General features: G+C 38.0%; 3 protein-coding genes and 1 non-coding gene across 4 annotated transcripts; 2 read left to right on the forward strand and 2 right to left on the reverse strand.

Annotated features, from left to right (window-relative positions):
- Positions 1-144: 144 nt before the first annotated feature.
- On the forward strand, positions 145-3,801 carry LOC145232140 (proteasomal ATPase-associated factor 1-like). The gene is made up of 7 exons (XM_080096655.1): positions 145-295; positions 387-609; positions 769-867; positions 1,182-1,309; positions 1,927-2,162; positions 2,535-2,742; positions 2,807-3,801. The coding sequence occupies exons 1-7, from the start codon at positions 228-230 to the stop codon at positions 3,090-3,092; spliced, it is 1,248 nt and encodes a 415-aa protein (XP_079952781.1). The 5' UTR covers positions 145-227; the 3' UTR covers positions 3,093-3,801.
- On the reverse strand, positions 3,560-6,404 carry LOC145232141 (popeye domain-containing protein 1-B-like). Its single transcript, XM_080096656.1, has 6 exons — positions 6,110-6,404; positions 5,836-6,037; positions 5,439-5,587; positions 5,076-5,184; positions 4,108-4,239; positions 3,560-3,773 (listed from the first exon to the last, which is right to left on the reverse strand). The coding sequence occupies exons 1-6, from the start codon at positions 6,265-6,267 to the stop codon at positions 3,642-3,644; spliced, it is 882 nt and encodes a 293-aa protein (XP_079952782.1). The 5' UTR covers positions 6,268-6,404; the 3' UTR covers positions 3,560-3,641.
- Trnas-gga (transfer RNA serine (anticodon GGA)) lies at positions 4,497-4,570 on the reverse strand. The gene has a single exon. It is a non-coding gene; the product is annotated as a tRNA-Ser (tRNA).
- Positions 6,405-7,103: 699 nt separating the features above from the next.
- Positions 7,104-10,350, forward strand: LOC145232142 (popeye domain-containing protein 3-like). Its single transcript, XM_080096657.1, has 8 exons — positions 7,104-7,169; positions 7,347-7,727; positions 8,090-8,221; positions 8,287-8,378; positions 8,725-8,839; positions 9,324-9,435; positions 9,493-9,657; positions 10,047-10,350. Exons 2-8 carry the CDS (start codon positions 7,380-7,382, stop codon positions 10,151-10,153), a joined length of 1,071 nt encoding a protein of 356 aa, XP_079952783.1. The 5' UTR covers positions 7,104-7,169; positions 7,347-7,379; the 3' UTR covers positions 10,154-10,350.
- The last annotated feature ends 1,468 nt before the right edge of the window (positions 10,351-11,818 follow it).

The following is an 11,818-nucleotide window of genomic DNA, read 5'->3' on the forward strand; positions in this document are numbered from 1 at the left end:
ACAAAAAAGTTTGAACAAAAATTTAGGACATTTTTTTCTGTTCCAGCCGAAAAACATTCCAATCTATAACCTAATTAATTTAATTTATAAGATAAAAATTAATTTATGTAATAAAATGAAATTTAGTTTGCTTCAGTGATTTCGCACGACAACATAACCACGTGACTTACCAGGTGTTGTTGTTGAAAAGTTTTTTAAAATTATTTTCATGCAATTTTCGCAAAATAATGTCTATCCCCAACGTTACAAGAAATCCATTTATGGTTTTGCAATCAAATTGGGATGAAGTTTTATGGTAAGTAAAAGCATATAACGATGAGTTTGGAACTGATTTCAAATTTTATTAAATACTAGAAACATTTTTATGTAAAATGTTCCTATGTTAGGCAGAATAATGGAAAAGCTTGGGTGTACTTGAAACATCCCGTTAACGCAACTGTTCATGGTGATATCACAAATGTTGATGGACAATCAAATATTCGAGTGGCAGAAGGATTTAAAGTTGAAACGATGGAAAAACACTCAATAACGTTGTCATTTCCACAGTATTGTCTTACAATCAACTTTATTGCACCTGTTGCTGTCTTCAGTAACATACACAAAAACAATGTAAGTTTGAAGATAAATGAATAATGTGAGCAAAACCTTAATATTTTGCTTGATAAAAAAATCATAGTCCTAATTGCACAAAAATGATTGGAATTAGCTGTGTAATAGTGGGACGTTGTAATGAGATAGTTAAGATACAAAGATTCTCATTTTTTATAGATAGGTGCAATGGATGTATCAATAGGAGGAGGTTTGGGTGTTTCTGCTTCAAGAGATGAAACTCTTGTTATTTGGGACACAAAGTCGGGTAGCGTCAGGGTAAGTGAAACAATAATACCACTAGTTTGTATACGTAAAGCTGTGTCAATAGTATGGCCCATGTGTCTGCAACTCTGCATAATTTTAATTACATGCCAAAGCCTAATGGGTTATGTTTGCACATTAACTGTTTTTTTTTCGTTTTTGAGAAAACATCAAAGAAACAATGGTTAAATAGAACTTGCAAATAACAGGACAAGACACTCGTTTTGCAGAGTAGCTAACTTTTGGTCACAGTTATGTAATGTTTAACATATAATCTATTATGAGTTAGCAAAGTATAAATTAAAGTTTTCACTTGATTTATCTGTCAGAGAAAATTAGAGGGACATTTTGGAGAAGTAGAATGTTGCAATTTCTTTCCATCTGGTGTGGTTGTTATTAGTGGTGGGATGGACACTCAAATGAAGATATGGTCTGCAGAAGATGGCACATGTGCTAGGTACATCAGTTTTACCAGACACGGCTCAAAAAATAAATTGAGCAAAACCCAAACTTGCATTACTGTACCACTTGCACAAATTTTAAACTGTTTGTAAAGTTATCATCATAATTTGTTCATTTTTAGAGGACGGTTTAGACCAGGGGTGGGCAACCTTTCTTACTGTAGGGCCAATTATAAATGTCAAAATTGGATGGAGGGCCGCACATGTGCATCACACAAAGTGATTTTGCTTTGTTTCTTACCAAATATGCTTAACTACAAGTATAATTCATATTTGATTCTAGCCACATTTTGCCAGATCGCAGAAAACTAGCATCAGGCGCATTAATCAGATCAAAAATATGTAATAATTGGACTCATTTGCCAGTACTTTTAAAATCCAAGCATCTCTGCGGGCCGCACAAGATTTAATGAAGGGCCGCAGGTTGCCCACCCCTGGTTTAGACCAAGCATTACATAAAGAATCAATAAAAGCTTGTTTGTAGTGAACCCGCAAATGTTCCAACAATTGCTATTATTGTCAAGGCATATCTGCCACATGTATCCAACATACAAGCTCTCTGGCAAATTTGTTAAGCTGCTACCCTTCAGTTGATGCACATTTTACCATACAGAACAATCAGTGGTGTCCACAAACGGCCGATCCGCTGCATTGCCATAGTTGACAAGGGAAGAAATATTATATCTTGCTCAGCAGATGGGACAGTACGTCTGTGGGATTGCGGATCTGCCTCAGAAATCGCTTGTTTAGTTAAAGATAGAGAGGAGATCAACTGCTGCTCCATTACCACAATAAATAAAGATCTACCGAAAGAGTTTTTTTGTGAAATAGAAGACACTGATTCCAGAAGTATGTGACACAACTGTTTTTTTTTTATCAAAACACATATTAATGTTTTGTCCTATTATTGTAATCCAGAATTGTAAGTCGGGCCGGACTTTTCGGGTTCAGGCTTAGGATTTGTTGAGCAAACAAGTTCTGTGTCCGTTATTTTTTCAGATCAAATTACCCAACTTGATAGCTAGTTGCTGGACTTCACCGAACGCCCAACAGCCCTAACATGCCATTTGTACTTATATTCTGTACAGAAGTACGTTTTACAGGCTTTTATGAGATGCCTGTCAATCAAACTTTCGTGTCCAAACGGGCTTCTTAAAAACAATTCGGGTTCAGGCTCGAATTTCGGGTCATTTATCCATTATTTGAACTCTATGTTTTCAGGTGAATTGGAAGTTGGAACAGAAAACAAACTTTTAATAATTGGTTGTGAAAATGGTAATATCGAAGGATACCATGTTGGGTGTAGAAAGCAACTGTTTAGTTTGCAACTACAAAATCCTGTAAACTGCTGTTGTTTCATAAACGATCGCCTAGTTGCGGCGGGCTGCCAGAACGGAACAATACACATCATTGACCTCCATGAAACAAGGTATACATTTAAAAATGTCGAAGGCAACTTGTACAACCATTCAGTTTATTTTTTCTTTTCTTAGTGCACCAATCCTAACAGACAGTAGCACTGAATCTCATGTTCTTTCCATGCACCCGTCTAATATTTGTAAAGATCAGCCCAGCTTCTGGGTTGGTTTTGCCAATGGAAGATGTGCGCTGATGAAAGTGGTGGCATCAGACGAAAGAAGTCAAAGTTTGAAAATTGTACATGAACTCACAGGACCTGACTGTGACGCTGTTTATGAGGTCACAGAGGCAAATGATGGATTTGTATACACTGCATGCCGTGATGGTAGTGTACGGAAATATAAATGTCCTAGTAGCTAGTGTATTTTCCCTGACAATTTTTTTTTACTTTCTGGGCTATGTACACATTAGTGATGGGACGAGTACTCGGTATCGAATGATTTCAGTGGTATCAATACTTGTACTCAGTTTTCGATACCAACGTGCGAGTACCAAAGGCCGATTTACACCATAAGAATAGAGGCAACTTTATGCCAATATTTGCTTTGGACAGCACAAAATTGGAAAAAAGTTCCGCCAGTTTACGTATATATTTTTTGCTATCATGTGGAGATTACATTTTTCGGCATATGTGTGTGCCCGACCATGGCAGATAAATTAGCTAATGATATACAACTAAGTACAACACTACACTTAAGTACTCATCATATACATGTGGTACTCGGCATCGGTACTCACTTCAAAATCTGGTATCGTCCCATCACTAGTACACATAAACGAACATAAAATCTTGACAAGTGATACTATGTTTCTGAGGCCGGAGTATATAAACTTTTGGGCAATTTTTATTTCCCAACGTAAAATGCATGCAGCTGAATATAAAATCTTTTGACCACAAAACCATTTTAATTACTGAAACATAACACTTGGATCCTCATGCACTAATCCCTCCCTGATGTCAATCGCAGTGAGGTTTCGTTCTCCAGCACCTCCACTCGCAGATTGACTCCTTCTCATTGTGTTCATTGATGTTTGGTATAACTGAAAACAATAAAAAGTTGTCAATCTTTCTGGGTATTTGTGTCACATGTACCGCCAAGTTGGAGCACAACCGCCTTGTGATCACAAGGTAATGGGTTCTAATTCTATTTTGGTTACTTGTGTTGAAACTTAGCAGCATTGCTTCAACCCAGTGGTTCCGATGGGTTGAATTAAATTAAAGTCACCAACTGCCCAAGTCGTATAATAAAAAAAAATGATCAACCGACTTGCAATATAACAAGACAGCTCGACGGCGGACTCATTGTGAGCATTTAGGAGTTGCCCTCCCACCAAGGATAAAAATGAAACAAACAAACATCATTGTACTACATACCTTGTCCATAACATCCTTTCCCCTGATGTATTCAAATGCAGCATGAAGTTTAGGGAAGACTTGAAGGTAATATTGAAGTTTTTCTCGATTCCAACACAAATAAAAGCACCGATCAATTGCTTCTATTGACACCTGAATAGTGTGCACAGAAAAATAAATACAAATATTGTTGCTTCCAGTACCAAAAAGACTGTACAATGCATAGCCTCATTTAAATAATAAGATGTAGCTACATTATAAAGCAAACCAGCTGTGGTATAAATTTTTTAACCAATAATGCATACTATGGTTTAAATCACAGTACGCCAGGCCCATTGAAGGCGCTATACCGAATCAGCCGGTCACCAAGCATTCACCACCATATGGCAAGGCGTAGGCTAGAAAAATCTAGCCTGCGGTGGGATTCGAACCCACGACAGGAGTCTTTCCGGGACTCGCGCTCTACCAACTGAGCTACACAGGCCCAGTGGAGAATCCGCCGAAAGTCGAATCACAAGCACCGTTGCCTGCCTCGTATGCTGCACATGTCAGCTTCGTAGTAGGGGATCGCCAGCTTCAGGGCTGATCCCAGTTATGAATTTATGTTCATCTTAACTGATACTATGGTTTAATGTTTGTTTCTAAGGAATTTAACTATTTATTTGCACTATTGTTATAAAATCTAATTGGAAGATTTCAGACACTGGATCTGGTATTTTTCTGGACTACTGAAATAAAATTATACATTCTACTCTGAAATCTGCAATTTACTTTAAAAGAGAAAGGGTAAAATGAGTAAACTAGCGATTGCATTTACACTAAGGCCTGGCCATTGCATACACTTTTGTGTAGGCCGCTTCATTTAGCGAAGCCCTTTTGCAATGTACACAAGAAACAAATACCAACAAGACTACATAATTAAACACACACTGTATACAGTGTGCTATAGAAGTAAAACATATGCAGAATATTAAAGTAGATGAAACCACCTGAAACATTTCCCCTCTTTTCAATTTCGTTGTGTCCCATTCAGCAGAATCAATCATTTGTTTTTCCTTTACATCGTGTAAAAACAATCCCTTGTATGTGACTCTCATACTGCAAAAATTAAAAAATATACATAGCTCCCCAGTGTTTCAACTAAAAAAGAGGCCAACACAGTCATTTTCAGTTAACGTCAAAGTTACGTCATTATGTGTGTGACGTAGCCCGGTTGTGACGCAGTTTATTACATATCAATATCGTTAGGTTACGTCATAGGGTTAGGAAGTTATTGCGTTTGGTCAAGAAAGTACACTAGACCCAAAGAATGAATATTATGCAAAATAAGAATACATAACAGTTGTACATACCAACCAGTAACAAGCAAAGAGACTCTTGCTTCCACAGTGGTGTGATTTTCAACGGCATACTTATCTCCGGGATATATATTGACCCACTTGCAATTTTGATTCGTAAGAGCCTTAAACTCTCTTCGTGTGATATTAAATGGTTCGAAAACCTGTTGAAAAAAATAACAACAACACGTTGTGCAATCAACCGTGACAAATGCCGTTACGCATCAATAAGTTTTATTTTTATGTTTAGATTTGGAAGCTGCATGAAAAACTTTGAAATTCAGCAATTTGTTAGAAATGTTGATTCTTTGTTATTCGTGTAACGTTTTGTACTGGCCGTTAGGTATTTTCTGTCCAATTGAAATTAATACAATACACATTTATATGTTCAAAATCAAGCAGAAATTACTACCTCAACGTAAACGTCTTCTAAATCTGCTGGAAATCGAGCCTGGCGCATTTGATAAAACTCGTAAATAAGTTGGACCAGATTCTGAACAAGAAACAGCGTTCCCCAGATGACTACGTCAAATGTGCACCAGAACAAAATGTCCCAAACCATCAGCAAAACGAAAGCAAAAATCAAAAGCGATCTCAACGCGATAACGTAGTACCTACAAATTTCAAAATTTCGTAATCAATCAATCAAAAACATATTTAATTAAATAGTTATCTGTTTTACGTACTTAAATGTTACTGGAACTAAAAATGCAGCTGCGAATAATGCCATGCTTCCATGAAACGTCAGATTTTGAGGTTGAAGCCATGACTGACAATTCCCAGGCAAATATGGAACATCCTCTACCGCGTTGTCACTGTAGTAGCTTGATTCTGTTCCATTCATGCTGCTACCACGATAATGCAACCAAAGGAAATCCAAATTAACAGTATAACAAAGACTGAGAGCACACAAATAAACAACATAACATTAACTAAATGCGTCAAAAACAAGAATCAAATTCCGATTGCTTCAAAACTCGCAAAGCAAAACTAACACTAACCCGCTCCCGTCAATAGAGACTGATAACAATGTATTATATCTGCAACAGCAACGCTACCTTTTCGCCTCCTCAGTACAGCGTCGTTTTACTTTCTCAGCTCGACCTTTGCAACCGAGCCAGGCTGGATGTGACAGCTGCAAATTACTTGATATATTTAACTCAGGCGTCGAAGGCTTGCAGGATGCTGGCCCTGATACAATCTGATAGCAGTTAATAGGCTTGAAGCTCATCAACAAGTAACTGCAAGAAGGTCTCAATCGGCATTTATCACATAAGGCTACAGCCTGTACGCCAGGTATGCGCCTTTAGTCTATCTTCGTGTTTGTAATAAACAGCAACGCTATTGCATAGAAACAGTTGGGCAATATTTACAGTGAATGAAAGCATCGCCCAGCGGTTCAAAAACACAGAATTAGTTAACCTCTTACGTTGAGTTGAGTTTAATATACATGAATATCAGTTTTAGAACTATTGCACAGTTTGAATTCAGTTCCGAAATTGAAGGTTATTTTATATCGTCTTGTTCAATATAATCTATAGCGTCAGGTTGAAGTTTCAGATCTGTTTAAATCAATAATTCACGAAGTATTTGAGCCATCATATGCACCTGCCAATAGTATTATAACAGTGAAACATGAATGATACAAGTTGGCAGGCATATATTTGTTTCAAGTGATAATTTTTGAGTGTGTGTAACCCTCAAAATGTCAGGCTGCTAATTTTGGAAGCGGAATTACTTTACGTGGTATGCAAAAGCGATAATTTATGCGACGATACAGCTCAATTTCGTCTCGAGAATGAATTATTAATCCTCTCCCTTCCGCAACGCCCTTTTTAAAATGCCTCAACTGACAACTTAATTTCACAACAGAAAGTGATTTGCCAGTCACGCTGGTTCATTCAATTCGATTTTGTGTTTCAGGCGTTTTCCAGCAAAAAAACAGAGATCAGAAAAATGACGTCACAATTACCAGCCGTTGCCATGGCTCGTGGGGACAGAAGCGTCATGCCTACAGTGACGTCACCTGTGGCCAGCACAACGACGGTGCCGGAGATACGCGGGGACACGTGGCTGGAATGCAGTGTGTGGTATCAGTCCATGCCCGGTTCCCTGTTCCAGTGTTTCTGCGTCTTGTTGTGCATCGCCTTCATGGGAAGCGGTCACAATTCGGTCGCCGCGCTCTACACGCACGTGCTCTGCGCATGCGCGTTCTTCTTCATGGCAATTTGGGGTGTCATTGATTCCTGTGGTCTGGATATCGTTATCTGGAGTTTGGTTATATTTATCATCAACGTTGGACAGGTAAATTGTTTGAAGGGGTAATTAGTTCATACACCTCAACATAAACAATAGCCAATATAACTCGAACCAATTTTTTCAACACTCAGCTTCCCGGATGTACCAACTGCTCTGCGTAATTCAAGCGGTTTTTCTGAATCATATTTTCCCTACATAACAACTCGAAATTTTAATAACATACCCGACAATTTATAAAAGCTATTAAACCTGCAAGCGCGGTTGCGTGGCGAGGCAGTTTGACATTAGGTCAAGTCCAGCAACTAAGTTATAGCTACTTAGCTAGATAAATTTATTAAAAAAATAATGACTCAGAGTGTAAATATCTCATTAAACACTGGTAAACGAGCCGCGTTTGTACTTTGCAGGTCGCTTACATTGCTTACAAAGATCGCCAGACTCAAAAAATATTCGATTCCGACATGCAGACAATTTACAACATGAGGTTCCTGCCCTTCGAAATCACCCGCCAAACTTTCGTCGATCTGGTCACGTGCAAGGTTGTGATGGTCACGTGGTGTTTACTGTGTCGTTTCGCTTGTTAACATAAACTTGGTTTGTTTAGGGTTGTGAGATGTTGACTCTTTCAAGAGGACACAACTATGCAGCCGAAGGGAAAACCCCTATTGAGAAACTGTCGCTACTTGTGTCCGGAAAGTATGATGATTTCAGTTTTTTGTGTTCTTTAACCGAGTGGTAATTTGTATTTGTTGTATGAATTTCGATACTGCACATAAAATGGTAAATACTGCAGTAAACCTCTGTTAATCCGGACCCGTCTGGACCAAAACACGTGTCCGGATTAACCGATGTCGATTAGTCCAAGTCTTACCACATTACAAATAATTTGTACCTCAAGTTTTGTCCGAATTAGGCGAAGATCCGGATTAACCGAATCCGTTTTAAGACAGGTTTAGTCTAGTACAAAAACACTACACTAGTGCCACATAATTACGAACCAGCTGCATAAACTGAATGCTGTTGGTGTTAATTGTTCTTTCAGAATACGAGTTTCGCGCGACAACAAAGTCTTGCACTACATCACGGCCAACGAGTTTATTGATTCTTCCGAGTGGCAATCCCTCAAATTGACAGCGAACGCAAAATCCACATACAAGGTAGGCTACATTGTATAGCGCCATCAAGTATCAGGATCAGAAACGTTTTCGCACTTTACGAATCGGTTTAATTGAAACATTAATTTACGAAACAAGTGTGTGCAAATTCATATATTGTTATCATGACGAAAATTCAGTATTAGGCATCGTGTTTGAACTTTAGGTTAGTAATAGTCAATGGCGCCCACATTGTTAGGTTTACATAAAATCTGTGCAGATCAATACAAAATGCAAGAGGGCCAAAACTGGATTTTTCCAAACAATTCCCTGGTTAGGTCTGAAAGTAGATTTAGCAAGCCATTGTAGCCTAAAGTCAGATTCAAATCAAGTCCGTTTTATTCAAACTGAAGCCCCCAAAACGGCCCTAAAAACCTGGTCCGACTTACAGCTTTGGGTTAACAACAGATCCTAAGGGACATGCTCCAAATCAGTGCTAGTCGGTATAAACCGGTGCATCATTTATTTACCTGATTTCTTACGACAGGTGACCATTACAGCGGAGACAGATTGCAAATACATCACATGGAAACGCAAATATTTGCTGGCGCTGCTTGCCAACCGAAAAAGGCTGGGAAAATTGGTGAACCACATGATTGGTAAATTTGCTAATAATTCCGCGAAAACGAGTATTCTATTAAGTGATTTTCTTGCAGGCCGCGACGTGGTAAACAAGCTTTATCACTTGAACACGACACAGTTCAATTACCGTGGTTACCGTTACGACATCAGACTTCCCCTTATTATGTCATTGCGTGACGACGTCATTCAACGTGAAAAGCGTAAGAAGGATTCGGCCCTTGGCATGGAAAGTCCCACCGGTAAAATAGTTTTGCTTAGAACTCTTGGTAACCGGTAAAATAAAATAGAAAATCTATAATATATGCAGTGGTGGGATTCAGCCGGTTCCCACCGGGTTTTTAGAACCGTCTTACGAAATTTTATGAGATCAGCGAACCGGTTAGCATTACTGGTTACTGTTAATGGACTTTTTGTAACAGAACCGGCTGAAAAATATGACCTTTGTAACAGAACCGGCTGAAAAATATGATTTTTGTGATAGAACCGGCTGACAAAAATTGAATTCCACCACTAAATATATGATTTGTGCCGAAAAACACTTTAACTAAGGGCTTCCAAAAATGTTTACTTATTCCTTACTTATTTAATATTTTTTTTGCATTCATATATCCTATCTCATATCATTTAGCTGAATCAACGTCACCAACTGTAACGTCATCATCTCCTACGTCATCACCACCTATGTCATCGTCATCTCCTACGTCATCACCTCCTGTGTCATCGTCATCATGCTAATTAATCCATATTATTCAGTTTGAAAGCATGTCGTTGTGTTAAAGTTTACTGAATTTACTTCAAAAGTTTGTTGGCTTAAATTTGATTTAAATTACGCAATGAAAAGTCAAAAAAAAATCATTACAACCAAACATTTGACTTTGAAATTTGCAGTAGTTTTCAATCTATAAATAAATCTGACATTGTACACCAAAGAATTCGGCATTACTTTTAGCCTACATTGTAAAGAGACAGAGTGGGTGCACACATTTACCGTTTTATGGGGACAATTAATGATGTTTGACGATGAATTACTTTAAATTTGACGGTTTTTTGTTGACTCCTAAGCTTAGTTTAGCTAAGGGATTGAAGGTTCTTATTTTATTAGCTAAAATGGAGTTATAACCTCAAATGAAACGATTATGAGTTCCCTGAATTTGGATTTGTGTTTATTAAGTAAAACAAGGACAAAAAACCTACAAACGTTTCAGTTTCAGTAACCTACAAACGGAAAAGCTAAACTTAAACTTCCTGCCAATGGGCCGCTGTTACGAATCTAAAAACAGCAAAAGAAATCAAAATTTTGCAGGTATTTATTTTAAGAATCGAAAAAAAATCCAAGAAAAATAATGTTCTTTAGTAAGCACCACTTTAGAGCAGACGCCCAAATTATAGTTCAAAATTCGCAACACTCAGTACGAGCGAAGCAGCAACCCCTTGTGACTTACGGGCGTGAACTGTTTTGGCAGAGACAGGACTATAGCTGCTAATGGCCTTGACCTAAAGCAGCTGACTGGAGCCATTCATTCCCAAATGACGTTATCTGACAACAGCTGTCCTTACTGCTTAAGCTACATTAATTGCTAAGCCCTCTGCACCTACGTGAACTGTATATCATGTCCTCATTTGCATTTTATATCACCTTTTCAATTCATTACACTTCTTTGCAATTTGCATGGCTAAGTAATTGCACAATTCAAATTTTATCACATACAACAGTCATTGTTCGATACTTTGTGACGTAAACAATCTTCAAAGAGCCCATACTATTTGTATGTAAACTCTTGCATTTTTTGGCCCTTGGAAAAACTTAAATATGTTGCTTAATTTAGGCCGTCGACACAAGAAACTTGGGAAAACCGCCGGTGAACATTATCGTAGCTTGTTTGCGCGTCGTATGTCTGAAAGGCTTGGTCTTATGAACAGAATGAAAGACCGAAAACCGTCTTTGAAAGCTCATGCTGCTGCCAAAGAGTAAAATTAGTTGTAATTTTTGCACACAAAAAGTCAAGTAATTATGTTTTTTTAACAATGTTTAATTCGGTAAATTCAATTATGTTATGTTTGCTTAAAAAAGGGCAAATGATGCAAAAATTTATCATCAGTGCCTAAAAAAGAAAACCTACGCTTCGCCCATATGATTGTGTTTTTTCTTGAGTGTCGTTATAGCGAAATAAAGTTTAATACACTTAATATTATGTAACCAGTGCTGGATCAAGGGTCTGTTGGCCTGTAGGCACATTTTATAAGTGTCCCGAAAATCAGGGTTGCCAACTAAAAAAATAGAATTATCAGTGTTGCCAAATCATTGTCACAAAGATCGTTGTTGTAAAGTTGCCTGGATTTTTGACTGGCCTGTAGGTACGTGCCTACTTTGCCTAATGGTTAATCCGGTACTGTATGTAA

The sequence above is a fragment of the Phallusia mammillata genome, chromosome 6 (assembly GCF_965637545.1).
Source record: "Phallusia mammillata chromosome 6, kaPhaMamm4.hap1.1, whole genome shotgun sequence".
Classification (NCBI taxonomy): domain Eukaryota; kingdom Metazoa; phylum Chordata; class Ascidiacea; order Phlebobranchia; family Ascidiidae; genus Phallusia; species Phallusia mammillata.

Bases quoted from the DNA above. Each gene is read 5' to 3' on its own strand.
- LOC145232140 (XM_080096655.1), top strand. From the start codon at position 228: ATGTCTATCCCCAACGTTACAAGAAATCCATTTATGGTTTTGCAATCA. The intron at 610-768 runs GTAAGTTTGAAG...CATTTTTTATAG, and splicing joins GTAACATACACAAAAACAAT to ATAGGTGCAATGGATGTATC. The intron at 868-1,181 runs GTAAGTGAAACA...TTTATCTGTCAG, and splicing joins CAAAGTCGGGTAGCGTCAGG to AGAAAATTAGAGGGACATTT.
- LOC145232142 (XM_080096657.1), top strand. From the start codon at position 7,380: ATGACGTCACAATTACCAGCCGTTGCCATGGCTCGTGGGGACAGAAGC. The intron at 8,222-8,286 runs GTTGTGATGGTC...TGGTTTGTTTAG, and splicing joins TCGATCTGGTCACGTGCAAG to GGTTGTGAGATGTTGACTCT. The intron at 8,379-8,724 runs GTATGATGATTT...TTGTTCTTTCAG, and splicing joins TCGCTACTTGTGTCCGGAAA to AATACGAGTTTCGCGCGACA.
- LOC145232141 (XM_080096656.1), bottom strand. From the start codon at position 6,267: ATGAATGGAACAGAATCAAGCTACTACAGTGACAACGCGGTAGAGGAT. The intron at 5,588-5,835 runs GTAGTAATTTCT...TTTTTTCAACAG, and splicing joins TAGAAGACGTTTACGTTGAG to GTTTTCGAACCATTTAATAT. The intron at 4,240-5,075 runs GTGGTTTCATCT...CACACTATTCAG, and splicing joins AAAGAGGGGAAATGTTTCAG to GTGTCAATAGAAGCAATTGA.